At 54.5% G+C, this 20,440-nt stretch overlaps 1 protein-coding gene across 1 annotated transcript in view; it reads left to right on the top strand.

The window, feature by feature from the left end:
- The first annotated feature begins 2,924 nt into the window (after positions 1–2,924).
- Positions 2,925–20,440, top strand: part of IL2RG (interleukin 2 receptor subunit gamma) — a 35,380-nt gene continuing 17,864 nt past the window's right edge. The window contains exons 1-2 of the mRNA XM_084638242.1: positions 2,925–3,097; positions 9,363–9,709. Coding sequence (XP_084494368.1) covers positions 9,595–9,709 — 115 coding nt within the window. The 5' untranslated portion in view covers positions 2,925–3,097; positions 9,363–9,594. The remainder of the gene's footprint in view (positions 3,098–9,362; positions 9,710–20,440) is intronic.

Raw genomic sequence — 20,440 nt, 5'->3', positions numbered from 1 at the left:
ACCCCAAGCCCCTCATCTCTGGCCCCTCCCTGGGGCCCATACCCCTCCCACACACCAACCCCCAGCCCGGAGCCCCCTCCTGCACCCCAAACCCCTCATCGCCAACCCCACCCCAGAGCCCACACACCCAGCCAGAGCCTCTCCCCCCTCATACCCCAACAATCTGCCCCAGCCCGGAGCCCCCTCCTGCACCCTGAACCCCTCATTTCTGAAGGGTTTCTTCAGGTATGTTGGCAACAAGAAGATAGCCAAGGAATGTGTGGGCCCCTTACTGAACGAGGGAGGCAACCTAGTGACAGAGGATGTGGAAAAAGCTAATGTACTCAATGCTTTTTTCACCTCTGTCTTCACAAACAAGGTCAGCTCCCAGACTACTACACTGGGCAGCACAGCATGGGGAGGAGGTGACCAGCCCTCTGTGGAGAAAGAAGTGGTTCGGGACTATTTCGAAAAGCTGGACGAGCACAAGTTTCTGGGGCCGGATGCGCTGCATCCAAGAGTGCTAAAGGAGTTGGCGGATGGGATTGCAGAGCCATTATCTTTGAAAACTCATGGTGATCGGGGGAAGTCCTGCACGACTGGAAAAAGGCTAATGTAGTGCCCATCTTTAAAAAAGGGAAGAAGGAGGATCCTGGGAACTACAGGCCAGTCAGCCTCACCTCAGTCCCTGGAAAAATCATGGAGCAGGTCCTCAAGGAATCAACTCTGAAGCACTTAGAGGAAAGTGATCAGGAACAGTCAGCATGGATTCACCAAGGGCAAGTCATGCCTGACTAATCTAATTGCCTTCTATGACGAAATAACTGGCTCTGTGGATGACGGGAAAGCAGTGGACGTGTTGTTCCTTGACTTTAGCAAAGCTTTTGACATGGTCTCCCACAGTATTCTTGCCAGTAAGTTAAAGAAGTATGGGCTGGATGAATGGACTATAAAGGTGGATAGAAAGCTGGCTAGATTGTCTGGCTCAACGGGTAGTGATCAATGGCTCCATATATAGTTGGCAGCCGGTATCAAGTGGAGTGCCCCAAGGGTCAGTCCTCGGGCCGGTTTTGTTCAATATCTTCATTAATGATCTGGAGGATGGTCATGCACCCTCAGCAAGTTTGCAGATGAGACTAAACTGGGAGGAGTGGTAGATACGCTGGAGGGCAGGGATAGGATACAGAGGGACCTAGACAAATTGGAGGATTGGGCCAAAAGAAATCTGATGAGGTTCAACAAGAACAAGTGCAGAGTCCTGCACTTAGGACGGAAGAATCCAATGCACTGCTACAGACTAGGGACCAAATGGCTTGGCAGCAGTTCTGCAGAAAAGGACCTAGGGGTTACAGTGGACAAGAAGCTGGATATGAGTCAACAGTGTGCCCTTGTTGCCAAGAAGGCCAATGGCATTTTGGGATGTATAAGTAGGGGCACTGCCAGCAGACTGAGGGACGTGATCGTTCCCCTCTATTCGACATTGGTGAGGCCTCATCTGGAGTACTGCGTCCAGTTTTGGGCCCCACACTTTAAGAAGGATGTGGAAAAATTGGAAAGAGTCCAGCGGAGGGCAAGAAAAATGATTAGGGGACTGGAACACATGAGTTATGAGGAGAGGCTGAGGGAACTGGGGATGTTTAGTTTATGGAAGATGAGAATGAGGGGGGATTTGGTAGCTGCTTTCAACTACCTGAAAGGGGGTTCCAAAGAGGATGGCTCTGGACTGTTCTCAGTGGTAGCAGATGACAGGACAAGGAGTAATGGTCTCAAGTTGCAGTGGGGGAGGTTTAGGTTGGATATTAGGAAAAGTTTTTCACTAGGAGGGTTGTGAAGCACTGGAATGCGTTATCTAGGGAAGTGGTGGAATCTCCTTCCGTAGAAGTTTTCAAGGTCCAGCTTGACAAAGCCCTGGCTGGGATGATTTAATTGGGGATTGGTCCTGCTTTGAGCAGGGGGTTGGACTAGATGACCTCCTGAGGTCCCTTCCAACCCTGATATTCTGTGATTCACCCTGGGGCCCATACCCCTCCCACACACCAACCCCCAGCCCGGAGCCCCCTACTGCACCCCGAAACCCTTTCTTTCTGACCCTACCCTGGGGACCATACCCCTCCCACACACCAACCCCCAGCCCGGAGCCCCCTACTGCACTCTGAACCCCTCATCGCAAACCCCATCCCAGAGCCCACACACCCAGCCAGAGCCCTCTCCCCCCTCACACTCCAACCCCCTGCCCCAGCCTGGTGAAAATGAGTGAGGCTGAGGGAGAGCGAGCGGTGGAGGGAGGGGGGATGGAGTGAGCAGGGGTAGAGCCTTGGAGAAGGGGTGGGCCTCAGGGAAGGAGGCGGGACAAGGGTGTTCGGTTGTCTGCAAATAGAAAGTTGGCACCAGGGGGCGGCCCATGCTCCAGCCCGTGGTCCCGCCCTGGGGCGGCCCGTGCTCCAGTCCTGGGGCAGTCTGTGCTCCAGCCCGTGGTCTCGCTCTGGGGAAGCCCATGGTCCTGCTCTGGGGCGGCCTGTGCTCCAGCTCTGGGGCAGGCCCAGCCCATTGTCACCACACGACCAGGCCAGGCCGTGATGCCAGTGCCCCCTTGCTATGAGGCCACCCTGCAGCTGGTGCCTTTCCAGTCCAGCTGCCAGATCAGGCTGCGCCTCAGCTGCCTACCCTGTCCCCCGACATGAACTCCCCTGCTGTGGGGGGCCTGGCAAGCTCTGCACGGCTGCTCGCCACAGGCTGGGCTGCAGCTCACAGGGAGTTTCCCTTGGCTGTAGAGCGAAGCACACACTGTGCCTACCCCCGAGGGCTGCCGAGACCGAGCACTCTCCTGCCTGCAAGCACGCGGGGACAAGGTTTTGTACAGGAAGCAGCAATGAGTGCGGAAGTGGAGAGTCAGCTGCGTGGTATTCTCCTTCAGCAGCGAGCACTCGGCCCGTGAGGAGCTGTGATACAGCCAGCTCTGCCGGCTGGCCCCGGCGCCCAGAGAACGCGTGGCAATACAGGGCCATGGATTCCCCTCTCTCTCCCTCCTCTGCCAGGAAGGAAGCTGGGATGTTCCTGACTCTAATCCTCCTGCTCTCTGGTCGCAGCCTGCGAGCCATGGCTGCCCAGAGCCCACAAGGTAATTCTCGCGCTCACTGTTCTGTGAATCTCAGCTGCCCAACACTTTCCTGAATCCGCTCCCTGCCTTTGTTCTACAGGCCACATTTGGAGCTTCAGGAACATGCCTCACTGAGAGGCCACCCCAGGCAAGGCAGGAGTTCAGCAGCATGAGGCTTACGGGGGGGAAGAGGGGGCCCACGATGTGAATATCTAGCAAGGGGAGGCCATGCTGGCTCTGGAGATTGTGCGCTGTCTGTAGATCCTTTGACCTGTGGGTTCAGAGCCATCCCATCTTAGGCAGGCATAAACTCATCACCACCTGATGGCGGTTTGGGGGCCTTTGTGAAGCATTTGGTAAAACTCAGGTCACTTACTCATGGTGCCTTGTCTGCATCACAAGTCACCGCCACAAACTGGCCCCTTTGCTGTCTCAAGGATAAGGCCTGAATGGTCCACAGAGGCTGAATTCACTTCTCCCCCTAGACCCAGGGCTGAGGCATGTTGCCAGGGGTGGGGGAGAAGAGGCTTGCATTGCTGCATCCTCTGTGGCCAGAGGCCGCCACTGTGTCACTTGGGCACCTCGTTGTGCTACAGGGGCTCAAAAATATATCGGCACCAGTGACATAGCAATGACGAGTGAAGACGCTGCTCAAGGGATGACATCTGTCCACAGGGCAGTACATGGCGTCCGTCAGGGTGTCTGTCTGCAGGGGCATGATGTGGTGTCCATCGGGGGATGGCTCTGTGGGAGTGATGTCTGACTGCAGGGACAGTACATGGCATCCGTCAGGGTGATGTCTGGTGTCCGTCAGGGTGACGGCTGGGGGGGGACATCAGGCCTCAGGGCAGTACGTGGCATCTATCGGTGATGGCTCAGGGTGGTGACGTCTAGCCACAGGGCAGTGCGTGATGCCTGTCAGGGTGATGTCTGGCCTCAGGGCAGTATGTGGCATCTGTCAGGGTGATGACTCGGGGGTGACAGCTGGCCACAGGGCGGTACGTGGCGTCCGTCAGGGTCACAGCTCAGGGAGGTGATGGCTGGCCGCAAGGCAGTACATGGCATCCCCAGCCTATCAGCACCACTCCTGCATGGCTGCAAGAATTGGGGAAGTCCAGCAGGGAGCTCCTGAGCTCTCTGCTTCCCCCACTGAGGCAGCAAGCAAGAGGCCATGGGAAGACTCAAGGCCAGATCCCGCACTAGAAGTACTATGTTGCAAAGCTGTCAAGCTCCCGCCCTCATCTCCATGGGGAAAGAGGCTCTAATCTCATCAGCCTCCAGTTTGAACCCTCAGAGCACAGGCCTCAGGTTCCAGGAGTAGGGCAGGAGGCAGGTGCTGCTCATATCCATTCTCTCTGGAGAGGGAAGTGGAGGGGTCAGCTGTAGACCACAGGCAAAGATTCAGAGAATGAGTCAGTTTCTTGTAATGCTGAGTAAGGGACTCTATTAGAATAAAGAGCACAGCATTTTCCCATAAGTCCTGCCAGGCCCATGGGCCTGCAATGCAATTAGCAGAGCTGCTCAAACTCTCAACCATGGAGAGTCCCTCTCTCACTGCATGGAGTTTAGCAGCAGGATGTGAGGCCCTGATAAGTATCTGCACCGTGGGTATAGTTTTCAGATGTGTATCTGCTCTAGTCTCTGTTTTAGTCTGTTCTGACGTCAGTGGGGAGGCTGGTAGGCCCTTGTGTAGTACTCTCATTCCAAGAACCTCGGGAATAAACTGGGATCCTCGCTGAACGGGCAGCCAGTGCTCCAGGCTTGCCTCCCACATACAAGAGCTATCTCAACCAGCATTGCTGTTCAGGAACATCTTGGAGTGATAGAGACCCTGCAGATACCACTAATCTCTCAAGCTGCCTGTTGTTCAGACATTCTCTCTCTATGTGGGTGCACCTGCTCTCGGTGTCTGGAAAACCCGCTGCAAGCTTCCCATCATCTCGGCGTAAGAGGCGCATCCCAGCAAAACCACAGCTGCTAGCATGTGTTACTCCTGAGGGCATTCTGGGCCAAAAATTTAAATCCGCAAGTTTTATTTATCAGTAGATGAATGCGGAGGCTTCAGCATGGCAATGGGAGCACAGGCCACTGGCTGCATGAAGGTGGGAGATCACCATGCAGCGCCCCCACCCCGGGACACGGACTCAGAGCCTCTCCCTTGACCCCCTCAGACAGTAACCGTGTTAGGCGGTTTATGACGAGATGGGACCTGTGAGTGCACACGCTGGAGAAATGAGCTCCGAGCCGTGACCTGACCTGTGGAACTGCAGCGGCTCCAGCACACATTTAGGTGGTGGCATTTTAGGCACTTTGACTTCTGGCTGCGTCGTCATCCCTTCTCCTAATCATAGAAATGTTGGGCTGGAAGGGACTTCGAGTGGTCATCTAGTCCAACCCCCAATGCTGGGACAGGACCAAGTAAACCGAGACGGAGGCTTTGGATTCTTTGACCATGGGATGGTGTTCCAAGAAGGAGGAGTGCTAGGCAGAGACAGGCTCCACCTAACGAAGAGAGGGAAGAGCATCTTCGCAAGCAGGCTGGCTAACCTAGTGAGGAGGGCTTTAAACTAGGTTCACTGTGGGGAAGGAGAGCAAAGCCCTGAGGTAAGTGGGGACATGAGATACCGGGAGGAAGCATGAGCAGGAGAACGCGAAAGGGGAGGGCTCCTGCCTCATACTAAGAAAGCAGGACAAACACCAAGTTATCTCAAGGGCCTATACACAAATGCAAGAAGCCTGGGAAACAAGCAGGGAGAACTGCAAGTCCTGGCACAGTCAAGGAATTATGATGTGATTGGAATAACAGAGACTTGGTGGGATAACTCACATGACTGGAGCACTGTCATGGATGGATATAAGCTGTTCAGGAAGGGCAGAAAAGGTGGGGGAGTTGCACTGTATGTAAGGGAGCAGTATGACAGCTCAGAGCTCCGGTATGAAACTGCAGAAAAACCTGAGTGTCTCTGGATTAAGTTTAGAAGTGTGAGCAACAAGGGTGATGTCGTGGTGGGAGTCTGCTATAAACCACCGGACCAGGAGGATGAGGTGGACGAGGCTTTCTTCAGGCAACTAACGGAAGTTACTAGATCGCAGGCTGTGGTTCTTATGGGAGACTTCAATCACCCTGATATCTGCTGGGAGAGCAATACAGCGGTGCACAGACAATCCAGGAAGTTTTTGGAAAGTGTAGGGGACAATTTCCTGGTGCAAGTGCTGGAGGAACCAACTAGGGTAAGAGCTCTTCTTGACCTGCTGCTCACAAACCGGGAAGAATTGGCAGGGGAAGCAAAAGTGGATGGGAACCTGGGAGGCAGTGACCATGAGATGGTCGAGTTCAGGATCCTAACACAGGGAAGAAAGGAGAGCCGCAGAATGCAGACCCTGGACTTCAGAAAAGCAGACTTTGATTCCCTCCGGGAACTGATGGGCAGGATCCTCTGGGAGAATAACATGAGGGGGAAAGGAGTCCAGGAGAGCTGACTGTATTTTAAAGACTCCTTATTGAGGTTACAGGGACAAACCATCCCGATGTGTAGAAAGAATAGTAAATATGGCAGGCGACCAGCTTGGCTTAACAGTGAAATCCTTGCTGATCTTCAACACAAAAAAGAAGCTTACAAGAAGTGGAAGATTGGACAAATGACCAGGGAAGAGTATAAAAAAATTGCTTGGGCATGCAGGAGTAAAATCAGGAAGGCCAAATCACACCTAGAGGTGCAGCTAGCAAGAAATGTCAAGAGTAACAAGACGGGTTTCTTCAGGTATGTTGGCAACAAGAAGAAAGTCAAGGAAAGTGTGGACCCCTTACTGAAGGAGGGAGGCAACCTAGTGACAGAGGATGTGGAAAAAGCTAATGTACTCAATGCTTTTTTCACCTCTGTCTTCACAAACAAGGTCAGCTCCCAGACTACTACACTGGGCAACACAGCATGGGGAGGAGGTGACCAGCCCTCTGTGGAGAAAGAAGTGGTTCGGGACTATTTCGAAAAGCTGGACGAGCACAAGTTTCTGGGGCCGGATGCGCTGCATCCAAGAGTGCTAAAGGAGTTGGCGGATGGGATTGCAGAGCCATTATCTTTGAAAACTCATGGTGATCGGGGGAAGTCCTGCACGACTGGAAAAAGGCTAATGTAGTGCCCATCTTTAAAAAAGGGAAGAAGGAGGATCCTGGGAACTACAGGCCAGTCAGCCTCACCTCAGTCCCTGGAAAAATCATGGAGCAGGTCCTCAAGGAATCAACTCTGAAGCACTTAGAGGAAAGTGATCAGGAACAGTCAGCATGGATTCACCAAGGGCAAGTCATGCCTGACTAATCTAATTGCCTTCTATGACGAAATAACTGGCTCTGTGGATGACGGGAAAGCAGTGGACGTGTTGTTCCTTGACTTTAGCAAAGCTTTTGACATGGTCTCCCACAGTATTCTTGCCAGTAAGTTAAAGAAGTATGGGCTGGATGAATGGACTATAAAGGTGGATAGAAAGCTGGCTAGATTGTCTGGCTCAACGGGTAGTGATCAATGGCTCCATATATAGTTGGCAGCCGGTATCAAGTGGAGTGCCCCAAGGGTCAGTCCTCGGGCCGGTTTTGTTCAATATCTTCATTAATGATCTGGAGGATGGTCATGCACCCTCAGCAAGTTTGCAGATGAGACTAAACTGGGAGGAGTGGTAGATACGCTGGAGGGCAGGGATAGGATACAGAGGGACCTAGACAAATTGGAGGATTGGGCCAAAAGAAATCTGATGAGGTTCAACAAGAACAAGTGCAGAGTCCTGCACTTAGGACGGAAGAATCCAATGCACTGCTACAGACTAGGGACCAAATGGCTTGGCAGCAGTTCTGCAGAAAAGGACCTAGGGGTTACAGTGGACAAGAAGCTGGATATGAGTCAACAGTGTGCCCTTGTTGCCAAGAAGGCCAATGGCATTTTGGGATGTATAAGTAGGGGCACTGCCAGCAGACTGAGGGACGTGATCGTTCCCCTCTATTCGACATTGGTGAGGCCTCATCTGGAGTACTGCGTCCAGTTTTGGGCCCCACACTTTAAGAAGGATGTGGAAAAATTGGAAAGAGTCCAGCGGAGGGCAAGAAAAATGATTAGGGGACTGGAACACATGAGTTATGAGGAGAGGCTGAGGGAACTGGGGATGTTTAGTTTATGGAAGATGAGAATGAGGGGGGATTTGGTAGCTGCTTTCAACTACCTGAAAGGGGGTTCCAAAGAGGATGGCTCTGGACTGTTCTCAGTGGTAGCAGATGACAGGACAAGGAGTAATGGTCTCAAGTTGCAGTGGGGGAGGTTTAGGTTGGATATTAGGAAAAGTTTTTCACTAGGAGGGTTGTGAAGCACTGGAATGCGTTATCTAGGGAAGTGGTGGAATCTCCTTCCGTAGAAGTTTTCAAGGTCCAGCTTGACAAAGCCCTGGCTGGGATGATTTAATTGGGGATTGGTCCTGCTTTGAGCAGGGGGTTGGACTAGATGACCTCCTGAGGTCCCTTCCAACCCTGATATTCTGTGATTCACCCTGGGGCCCATACCCCTCCCACACACCAACCCCCAGCCCGGAGCCCCCTACTGCACCCCGAAACCCTTTCTTTCTGACCCTACCCTGGGGACCATACCCCTCCCACACACCAACCCCCAGCCCGGAGCCCCCTACTGCACTCTGAACCCCTCATCGCAAACCCCATCCCAGAGCCCACACACCCAGCCAGAGCCCTCTCCCCCCTCACACTCCAACCCCCTGCCCCAGCCTGGTGAAAATGAGTGAGGCTGAGGGAGAGCGAGCGGTGGAGGGAGGGGGGATGGAGTGAGCAGGGGTAGAGCCTTGGAGAAGGGGTGGGCCTCAGGGAAGGAGGCGGGACAAGGGTGTTCGGTTGTCTGCAAATAGAAAGTTGGCACCAGGGGGCGGCCCATGCTCCAGCCCGTGGTCCCGCCCTGGGGCGGCCCGTGCTCCAGTCCTGGGGCAGTCTGTGCTCCAGCCCGTGGTCTCGCTCTGGGGAAGCCCATGGTCCTGCTCTGGGGCGGCCTGTGCTCCAGCTCTGGGGCAGGCCCAGCCCATTGTCACCACACGACCAGGCCAGGCCGTGATGCCAGTGCCCCCTTGCTATGAGGCCACCCTGCAGCTGGTGCCTTTCCAGTCCAGCTGCCAGATCAGGCTGCGCCTCAGCTGCCTACCCTGTCCCCCGACATGAACTCCCCTGCTGTGGGGGGCCTGGCAAGCTCTGCACGGCTGCTCGCCACAGGCTGGGCTGCAGCTCACAGGGAGTTTCCCTTGGCTGTAGAGCGAAGCACACACTGTGCCTACCCCCGAGGGCTGCCGAGACCGAGCACTCTCCTGCCTGCAAGCACGCGGGGACAAGGTTTTGTACAGGAAGCAGCAATGAGTGCGGAAGTGGAGAGTCAGCTGCGTGGTATTCTCCTTCAGCAGCGAGCACTCGGCCCGTGAGGAGCTGTGATACAGCCAGCTCTGCCGGCTGGCCCCGGCGCCCAGAGAACGCGTGGCAATACAGGGCCATGGATTCCCCTCTCTCTCCCTCCTCTGCCAGGAAGGAAGCTGGGATGTTCCTGACTCTAATCCTCCTGCTCTCTGGTCGCAGCCTGCGAGCCATGGCTGCCCAGAGCCCACAAGGTAATTCTCGCGCTCACTGTTCTGTGAATCTCAGCTGCCCAACACTTTCCTGAATCCGCTCCCTGCCTTTGTTCTACAGGCCACATTTGGAGCTTCAGGAACATGCCTCACTGAGAGGCCACCCCAGGCAAGGCAGGAGTTCAGCAGCATGAGGCTTACGGGGGGGAAGAGGGGGGCCCACGATGTGAATATCTAGCAAGGGGAGGCCATGCTGGCTCTGGAGATTGTGCGCTGTCTGTAGATCCTTTGACCTGTGGGTTCAGAGCCATCCCATCTTAGGCAGGCATAAACTCATCACCACCTGATGGCGGTTTGGGGGCCTTTGTGAAGCATTTGGTAAAACTCAGGTCACTTACTCATGGTGCCTTGTCTGCATCACAAGTCACCGCCACAAACTGGCCCCTTTGCTGTCTCAAGGATAAGGCCTGAATGGTCCACAGAGGCTGAATTCACTTCTCCCCCTAGACCCAGGGCTGAGGCATGTTGCCAGGGGTGGGGGAGAAGAGGCTTGCATTGCTGCATCCTCTGTGGCCAGAGGCCGCCACTGTGTCACTTGGGCACCTCGTTGTGCTACAGGGGCTCAAAAATATATCGGCACCAGTGACATAGCAATGACGAGTGAAGACGCTGCTCAAGGGATGACATCTGTCCACAGGGCAGTACATGGCGTCCGTCAGGGTGTCTGTCTGCAGGGGCATGATGTGGTGTCCATCGGGGGATGGCTCTGTGGGAGTGATGTCTGACTGCAGGGACAGTACATGGCATCCGTCAGGGTGATGTCTGGTGTCCGTCAGGGTGACGGCTGGGGGGGGACATCAGGCCTCAGGGCAGTACGTGGCATCTATTGGTGATGGCTCAGGGTGGTGACGTCTAGCCACAGGGCAGTGCGTGATGCCTGTCAGGGTGATGTCTGGCCTCAGGGCAGTATGTGGCATCTGTCAGGGTGATGACTCGGGGGTGACAGCTGGCCACAGGGCGGTACGTGGCGTCCGTCAGGGTCACAGCTCAGGGAGGTGATGGCTGGCCGCAAGGCAGTACATGGCATCCCCAGCCTATCAGCACCACTCCTGAATGGCTGCAAGAATTGGGGAAGTCCAGCAGGGAGCTCCTGAGCTCTCTGCTTCCCCCACTGAGGCAGCAAGCAAGAGGCCATGGGAAGACTCAAGGCCAGATCCCGCACTGGAAGTACTATGTTGCAAAGCTGTCAAGCTCCCGCCCTCATCTCCATGGGGAAAGAGGCTCTAATCTCATCAGCCTCCAGTTTGAACCCTCAGAGCACAGGCCTCAGGTTCCAGGAGTAGGGCAGGAGGCAGGTGCTGCTGATATCCATTCTCTCTGGAGAGGGAAGTGGAGGGGTCAGCTGTAGACCACAGGCAAAGATTCAGAGAATGAGTCAGTTTCTTGTAATGCTGAGTAAGGGACTCTATTAGAATAAAGAGCACAGCATTTTCCCATAAGTCCTGCCAGGCCCATGGGCCTGCAATGCAATTAGCAGAGCTGCTCAAACTCTCAACCATGGAGAGTCCCTCTCTCACTGCATGGAGTTTAGCAGCAGGATGTGAGGCCCTGATAAGTATCTGCACCGTGGGTATAGTTTTCAGATGTGTATCTGCTCTAGTCTCTGTTTTAGTCTGTTCTGACGTTAGTGGGGAGGCTGGTAGGCCCTTGTGTAGTACTCTCATTCCAAGAACCTCGGGAATAAACTGGGATCCTCGCTGAACGGGCAGCCAGTGCTCCAGGCTTGCCTCCCACATACAAGAGCTATCTCAACCAGCATTGCTGTTCAGGAACATCTTGGAGTGATAGAGACCCTGCAGATACCACTAATCTCTCAAGCTGCCTGTTGTTCAGACATTCTCTCTCTATGTGGGTGCACCTGCTCTCGGTGTCTGGAAAACCCGCTGCAAGCTTCCCATCATCTCGGCGTAAGAGGCGCATCCCAGCAAAACCACAGCTGCTAGCATGTGTTACTCCTGAGGGCATTCTGGGCCAAAAATTTAAATCCGCAAGTTTTATTTATCAGTAGATGAATGCGGAGGCTTCAGCATGGCAATGGGAGCACAGGCCACTGGCTGCATGAAGGTGGGAGATCACCATGCAGCGCCCCCACCCCGGGACACGGACTCAGAGCCTCTCCCTTGACCCCCTCAGACAGTAACCGTGTTAGGCGGTTTGTGACGAGATGGGACCTGTGAGTGCACACGCTGGAGAAATGAGCTCCGAGCCGTGACCTGACCTGTGGAACTGCAGCGGCTCCAGCACACATTTAGGTGGTGGCATTTTAGGCACTTTGACTTCTGGCTGCGTCGTCATCCCTTCTCCTAATCATAGAAATGTTGGGCTGGAAGGGACTTCGAGTGGTCATCTAGTCCAACCCCCAATGCTGGGACAGGACCAAGTAAACCGAGACGGAGGCTTTGGATTCTTTGACCATGGGATGGTGTTCCAAGAAGGAGGAGTGCTAGGCAGAGACAGGCTCCACCTAACAAAGAGAGGGAAGAGCATCTTCGCAAGCAGGCTGGCTAACCTAGTGAGGAGGGCTTTAAACTAGGTTCACTGGGGGGAAAGGAGAGCAAAGCCCTGAGGTAAGTGGGGACATGAGATACCGGGAGGAAGCATGAGCAGGAGAACGCGAAAGGGGAGGGCTCCTGCCTCATACTAAGAAAGCAGGACAAACACCAAGTTATCTCAAGGGCCTATACACAAATGCAAGAAGCCTGGGAAACAAGCAGGGAGAACTGCAAGTCCTGGCACAGTCAAGGAATTATGATGTGATTGGAATAACAGAGATTTGGTGGGATAACTCACATGACTGGAGCACTGTCATGGATGGATATCTGCTGGGAGATCAATACAGCGGTGCACAGACAATCCAGGAAGTTTTTGGAAAGTGTAGGGGACAATTTCCTGGTGCAAGTGCTGGAGGAACCAACTAGGGTCAGAGCTCTTCTTGACCTGCTGCTCACAAACCTGGAAGAATTGGCAGGGGAAGCAAAAGTGGATGGGAACCTGGGAGGCAGTGACCATGAGATGGTCGAGTTCAGGATCCTGACACAGGGAAGAAAGGAGAGCCACAGAATGCAGACCCTGGACTTCAGAAAAGCAGACTTTGATTCCCTCAGGGAACTGATGGGCAGGATCCCCTGGGAGAATAACATGAGGGGGAAAGGAGTCCAGGAGAGCTGACTGTATTTTAAAGACTCCTTATTGAGGTTACAGGGACAAACCATCCCGATGTGTAGAAAGAATAGTAAATATGGCAGGCGACCAGCTTGGCTTAACAGTGAAATCCTTGCTGATCTTCAACACAAAAAAGAAGCTTACAAGAAGTGGAAGATTGGACAAATGACCAGGGAAGAGTATAAAAAAATTGCTTGGGCATGCAGGAGTAAAATCAGGAAGGCCAAATCACACCTGGAGGTGCAGCTAGCAAGAGATGTTAAGAGTAACAAGACGGGTTTCTTCAGGTATGTTGGCAACAAGAAGAAAGTCAAGGAAAGTGTGGGCCCCTTACTGAATGAGGGAGGCAACCTAGTGACAGAGGATGTGGAAAAAGCTAATGTACTCAATGCTTTTTTTGCCTCTGTCTTCACAAACAAGGTCAGCTCCCAGACTACTGCACTGGGCAGGACAGCATGGGGAGGAGGTGACCAGCCCTCTGTGGAGAAAGAAGTGGTACAGGACTGTGTAGAAAAGCTGGATGAGCACAAGTTTCTGGGGCCGGATGCGCTGCATCCGAGAGTGCTAAAGGAGTTGGCAGATGTGATTGCAGAGCCATTGGCCATTATCTTTGAAAACTCATGGTGATCGGGGGAGGTCCTGGACGACTGGAAAAAGGCTAATGTAGTGCCCATCTTTAAAAAAGGGAAGAAAGAGGATCCTGGGAATTACAGGCCAGTCAGCCTCACCTCAGTCCCTGGAAAAATCATGGAGCAGGTCCTCAAGGAATCAATTCTGAAGCACTTCGAGGAGAGGAAAGTGATCAGGAACAGTCAGCATGGATTCACCAAGGGCAAGTCATGCCTGACTAATCTAATTGCCTTCTATGACGAGATAACTGGCTCTGTGGATGAGGGGAAAGCAGTGGACATGTTGTTCCTTGACTTTAGCAAAGCTTTTGACAGGGTCTCCCACAGTATTCTTGCCAGTAAGTTAAAGAAGTATGGGCTGGATGAATGGACTATAAGGTGGATAGAAAGCTGGCTAGATTGTCGGGCTCAACGGGTAGTGATCTTTGGCTCCTTGTCAAGTTGGCAGCCGGTATCAAGTGGAGTGCCCCAAGGGTCGGTCCTGGGACCGGTTTTGTTCAATATCTTCATTAATGATCTGGAGGATGGTGTGGATTGCACCGTCAGCAACTTTGCATTTGACACTAAACTGGGAGGAGAGGTAGATACGCAGGAGGGTAGGGATAGGATACAGAGGGCCCTAGACAAATTAGAGGATTGGGCCAAAAGAAATCCGATAAGGTTCCACAGGGACAAGTGCAGAGTCCTGACGGAAGAATCCCATGCACTGCTACAGACTAGGGATCGTATGGCTAGGCAGCAGTTCTGCAGAAAAGGACCTAGGGGTTACAGTGGACGAGAAGCTGGATATGAGTCAATAGTGTGCCCTTGTTGCCAAGAAGGCCAATGGCATTTTGGGCTGTATAAGTAGGGGCATTGCCAGCAGATCGAGGGATGTGATCGTTCCCCTCTATTCTACATTGGTGAGGCCTCATCTGGAGTACTGTGTCCAGTTTTTGGGCCCCACACTACAAGAAGGATGTGGAAAAATTGGAAAACGTCCATCGGAGAGCAACAAAAATTATTAGGGGTCTGGAACACATGACTTATGAGGGGAGGCTGAGAGAACTGGGATTGTTTAGTCTGCGGAAGAGAGGAATGAGGGGGGATTTGATAGCTGCTTTCAACTACCTGAAGAGGATGGATCTAGACTGTTCTCAGTGGTAGCAGATGACAGAATGAGGAATAACGGTCTCAAGTTACAGTGGGGGAGGTTTAGGTTGGATATTAGGAAAAACTTTTTCACTAGGAGGGTGGTGAAACACTGGAATGCGTTACCTAGGGAGGTGGTGGAATCTCCTTCCTTAGAAGTTTTTAAGGTCAGGCTTGACAAAGCCCTGGCTGGGATGATTTAGTTGGGGATTGGTCCTGCTTTGAGCAGGGGGTTGGACTAGATGACCTCCTGAGGTCCCTTCCAACCCTGATATTCTATGATCCCATGATTCTAGACCATCCCTGGGAGGTCTTTGTCCAACCGGTTCTTAAAAATCTCCATGGATGGGGATTCTACGGGAGACCTTGGAAGCCTATTTCAGAGCTTAACTACCCTTGTAGGTAGAAATATCTTCCACAATATCTAACCTAGATCTGCCTTGCTCAGAGTAAGCCAATTACTTCTTGTTCTCCATGTCCACTGAAGGCAGGACAGTTAATCACAGTCCTGTTTTAAACAGCCCCTTATCGTAGTTGTAGACTGATCAGTCCCTCCTCAGTTGCCTTTTTTCTAAGACTAAACATGCCCGGTTTTTTAACCTTTCCTCACAGTCAGGTTTTCTAAGGCTACATCTACGCTACGGCACTTACCGCGGCACCAGTGCTGCTGTAGGGCTTGGGGTGGAGATGCTCTACACTGACGTGAGAGAGCTCTCTCGTCGGCTTAACTCCTGCCTCCACGAGAAGCAGTAACGGTATCAGCAGGAGAAGCTCTGCCTCCGAAACAGCGCTCTCTATGCTGACACTTCGCTCGGTGTAATTTACGTCGCTCAGGAGTGTGGATTATTCACACCCCTGAGCAACACAAGTTACATCAAAGTAGATGTAGACAAGGGCTAAACCTTTTATCATTTTTGTTACTCTCCTCTGTACTCTGTCTCCCCTGTTTGGGCACAGTACTCCAACTGATGCCTCCCCAGCGCTGAGCAGAGCGGGACAGTTACCTCCTCTGTCTTACATACAACACTCCTGTTAATACACCCCAGAGTGATACCAGCCTTTTTTGCAACTGCAGCAGATGGTTGGCTCTTATGCAATTTGTGCACCACTATAGCCCCCACACACACACATTCTTTTCACCTGTACTAACACCTAGCGCAGGGGTGGGCAAACGACAGCCCAGGGGCCGGATCTGGCCCCTCAGGGCTTTGGGTCCCGCTCCCGGGATTGCCCCCTGTGGTGCCGCAGGCCCCGCACCGCTCTCCGAAGCGGCCGGCACCACGTCTCTGGGGCCCCGGGTGGGGGAGCAGAGGGCTCCGTGCATTGCCCTTGCCTCCAGGCAGGACCCCCCGCAGCTCCCATTGGCTGGGAACAGGGAACCGCGGCCAATGGGAGCTTCAGGGAAGGTACTTGGAGGCGTGGCAAGGGCAGCACGCGGAGCCCTGTGCCCCCCTCCCCCACAGGGCCGCGCAGGGACGTAGTTCTGGCTGCTTCCCGGAGCGGCGCAGCACAGGGCCAGAGCAGGCAGGCAGGCAGGGAGCCTGCCCTGGCCCTGGTGCACGCCGCTGCCATGCCTGAACCCCTCCTGCACCCCCCCTCCAACTCCCTGCCCTGAGCCCCCTTGTGCACCCCACACCCCTCCTGCACCCCAACCCCGTGCCCTGAGCCCCGTCGCACCCCGCATCCCTCCTGCACCCCAACCCCGTGCCCTGAGCCCCTGCCACACCCCACACCCCTCCTGCACCCCATCTCCCTGCCCTGAGCCCCGTCACACCCCACACCCCTCCTGCACCCCAACTCCCTGCCCTGAGCCCCTGCCACACCCCACACCCTCCTGCACCCCATCTCCCTGCCCTGAGCCCCGTCGCACCCCACACCCCTCCTGCACCCCAACTCCCTGCCCTGAGCCCCCATCACACCCCGCATCCCTCCTGCACCCCAACCCCGTGCCCTGAGCCCCTGCCACACCCCACACCCCTCCTGCACCCCAACTCCCTGCCCTGAGCCCCCATCACACCCCGCATCCCTCCTACACCCCAACCCCGTGCCCTGAGCCCCTGCCACACCCCACACCCCTCCTGCACCCCATCTCCCTGCCCTTAGCCCCGTCGCACCCCACACCCCAACCCCCCCGAGCTCCCTCCCACGGAGCGCAACCCTCCTGCACCCCAACCCCCTTCCCTGAGCCCCCTACTACACCCTGCACCCCTCCTCTGCCCCAATCCCTTGCTCTGAGCCCGTTCCTGCACACCACACCCTCTCCCACACCCCGCACTCCAACTCTCTGCCCTGGCCCTGCATACAATTTCCCCACCCAGATGTGGCCCTTGGCCCAGAAAGTTTGCCCACCCCTGACTTAGCCAGTTGTTCCCCATTTTGTAGTTGTGCATTTGATTTTTCTTTTTAAGTGAAGTACTTTGCACTTGCCTTTACAGAATTTCATCTGGTTGATTTCAGACCAATTCTCCAATTTGTCATGGTTGTTTTGAATTCTAATCCTGTCCTCCAAAGTGCTTGCAATCCCTCCTACCAAATGTTATAAGCGCACTCTCTACTCCATTATCCAAGTCATTAATGAAAATAATGACTAGTGCCAGACCCAGGACTGACCCCGACAGGACCCCACTAGATCCACCCTTCCCGTTTGACAGTAAACCATTGATAACTAGTCTTTGTGCCCCATCTCTTCCCAGAACAGCATCCCACGGTGGAAGAAACTGAAGCTCTTCCTTTGACACAGTCTGCGCTGCCTTGCATTTGTCTCCAGGATGCATGTCCTGGCCTGGGCCCTTCCCCTCTACTAGAAGGATGGACCCAGACTGTGCCTCTGACTCCTTCACCCTCACACCCAGAGCCCTGTAGTCACTGCTGACCTGCTCAGGGTGAGATCCAGCAGTGTCCTTAGTGCCCATGTGGATGAGTAGCACGGGGTAGTGGTCAGGGGGATGGATAAGCCTGTTCAGCCTTTCAGTAACATCTTGGATGCAGGATCCAGGCAGCATCTGCACCTCCCAGGACCTCACGGGGAGGCAGATGGACACCTCCATCCCCCTCAGAAGGGAGTCCCTGACCTCTGGCACCCTGTGCATCCTCCTCTCAGGTGCTGTGGCCGTGATCCTCCCAGCTTTGAGGGCAGCTGGCTTCTCCTTGGCCACTGGGGTCTGCCCCTCACCTCCTGTTGTCAATACAGCTACCAGGTTTTTCACCTCAATGGACAGGACTTGGGGTGGAGTGGGATGGGGGAGAGCACAAGCTACTGCCTGAGGTGGCCAGCTGCCAGTCTCCTCCTCGTAGAGCAGCTGGTTCTTGGTCTGCAGTCAGCCAGAATCCTCCACCCAGATGTATCCATGCGCATTCTGTCAATTAAGTCCTCCTGCTCCCCGATGCTCACTGACAAGCCACCTCCTCCTGCAGCTCTCTGACCTGCTTCCTGGGGGACTCCCACAGCAGATACCCCTCACACTGAGCGATTCTCCCAGACTGGCTTTCCTCGGCAAGGACATGCAGGCTGCGTTCCCAGCAAGCCAAGACCAGGGCTGGCAGGGCCCGCCTGGTGCAGGCAGAGGAAGAGCTAGCAGTGGTAATGGCAATGCGCCGTTTGCTTCCCATTGTGGGTTCTTCCTTGTAGAGCACCTGGAAGGGAAGGCGGGAAAAAAAGAGGCCTGACAACTATAGCTGGGGTTGTCAGCACTTTTCTTTATCTAATTTTACTCCTGCAGCCTCAGTTGCCTTCAGAATTTTACCTGCCTTTCTGTTCTTCCCAACATCCCCTAGACTAGCCTGTCATCTATGTGACTGTCTGTTCCCGCCAGGCCTGGCTCCTTTCCCTTGCACCGATTTCTGATCGGGCAGTAGCAGAAGCAATGCTTTCAGGCCTATGATACAACTGCTGTCAGCTTAGCCCAACGGGGCGGGGCTGGCTCACGCCTGGGCTCGGGACAAGCCACACTGGGTCCCCGTCAGGCTTAAGGAAATAAAAGGTGTGTAATTTAGCTGCTGCCCCTTCAGGCAGGGCACCACCTGCAGCTGCTGGTGAGGGGCCAGTCTGCGAAGTCATTTGAGACGAATCAACCAGCAGCCCCACAACAGGCCCATCTTCCCTCAGGGAGGCTCTGGCAGACAGGAGTCTCACAAAGCTCAAGCTGCTGAGCTCTCCCTCCAAGCGTGACCCCTTCCAGTTGGAGCAGGGCTGCCTGAGCCTTAGCAACTTGTTAACCCTTCGTGTATCTATCTCTGGGTGGAATGGAAACAACCAGAACCCACTGGCTGCAGAGGGCCCAATCCAAAGCCCTGTCAAGTCAGTGGGAGTCTGTTCCTGCTGCTTCCAGGAGCCTCTTTATTGCTGCACAGACACGGACAGACCCCACCCGCAGTCAGTAATGAGCTCCCTTGCCTCTGTTTTCTCCAGCCTACCCACTCTTCCTTCCCTTGGGGAAGCCTCAGGCTTGGGCAGAACAGCTCCTCTTGCAGCAGGCTCTCTGCTGGCTGTCCTTTAAGCAGGCCACCACCTGCGTACGTTTTAGGAGGCCCATCTCCTGTGCTGTGCTTCACTCTTGGAGCCACTCAGGTGCACTGAGAACCTTCATTTTGACATTCTTGACGTCGGAGCACTTCCCCCGAATGTTCTGTTCCCTTTGGTTTGGGGTAATTATTCATGTAGTGCCTAAGTGAGCTCTGCACTTCCCAGAGCAATGCAAAACATGTCCCAGCTCTCCTCTCTGCTGGAGACTCTGGAACTCCTTGAGTGAGCCCAGCAGCTCCAGTGGGTTCTGCACCTTTCTTGGTTGTGCCTCATCCTGGAGGATTTGCTGTCAGCTCAGGGACAGCATGACCTAACTAACACAAGCTCATCTTCCCTCCCCAAGTCCTCTCGCTGCTGAGCACAACAGAGCATGGAGCCAACCACATCTTGCTGCCAGCACCCTTCTCGGAGCCAGACCCATCACTCAGCCATACCCTGAGCACCTCCTACCACCTCCTGGGATCTCTGACACGGACCTCATCTCCCTCCCCATCCAGCCAAGATCATCTCTGGTGACCAGTGCCGCACTTTACTGCCTTCCTGGTGGCCTGTCATCGCCCCCTCGTCCTTCAGGCTCATGCCAGACTGCAGCCTCTCCCAGGCAGGGACCATGCCTTGGAGTGTGAAGGCAGCACCTACCCCATATCTGAGGCTCAGAAATAGCTAACAGTCTCTAAGGCAGGCAGGGCTGGCACGAGCTACTGAAGGGCGGTTTGGAGAGCTCTGCAGAATTGGGGGTTCATTTCCCGTGCAGATAAATCTGTCCCATTGTAATAGAAACCATTTTCCCTGTCCCCTTTCCAGCTGGCAGTGTCTGAAGTGGGAAACTGTCAGCTAAATTCAGTTACCCTGGCTGCCCTCTTAGCTCAAGGCCAGTAGCACTTAACATTTGAGCACGTGGTCTGGGGTGGGTCACCCTCGGCCCCTCCCCCCCCCCCGAGAGGGACACTCCCGTCTCACAGCCTGTTACGCTGTAAGGCCTTGGGGGCAGGCCCAGGACAGCGGGTCAGCCCGAGGGGGGCAGGGGCAGGTCAGACACTAGCTGTACAGCCATCCTGATCAGCCAGCTGCTACTCTAACGTCAGTACCACCAGCAGCAGCCTGCATCTGTCTTGCGCTGACAGCAGAGGCAAGAAGCTGGGTTCTGTCCCTGAGCCAGCCTTGGCATTTTGGGGGGTCCCCCTAGACAGCTGCTTGTCTCTCCCCACCCTGGGACTGCAGCCCCTGCCTATGTGATGGGCACTCAACTTTGCCCAGCTGTGCCAGAGG

The sequence above is a fragment of the Lepidochelys olivacea genome (genome assembly GCF_965140295.1).
Source record: "Lepidochelys olivacea isolate rLepOli2 genome assembly, chromosome: 9".
Taxonomy (NCBI): Eukaryota; Metazoa; Chordata; order Testudines; family Cheloniidae; genus Lepidochelys; species Lepidochelys olivacea.
Note: the sequence above shows the minus strand (reverse complement) of the source record. Positions and strands in the feature narration are given on the sequence as shown.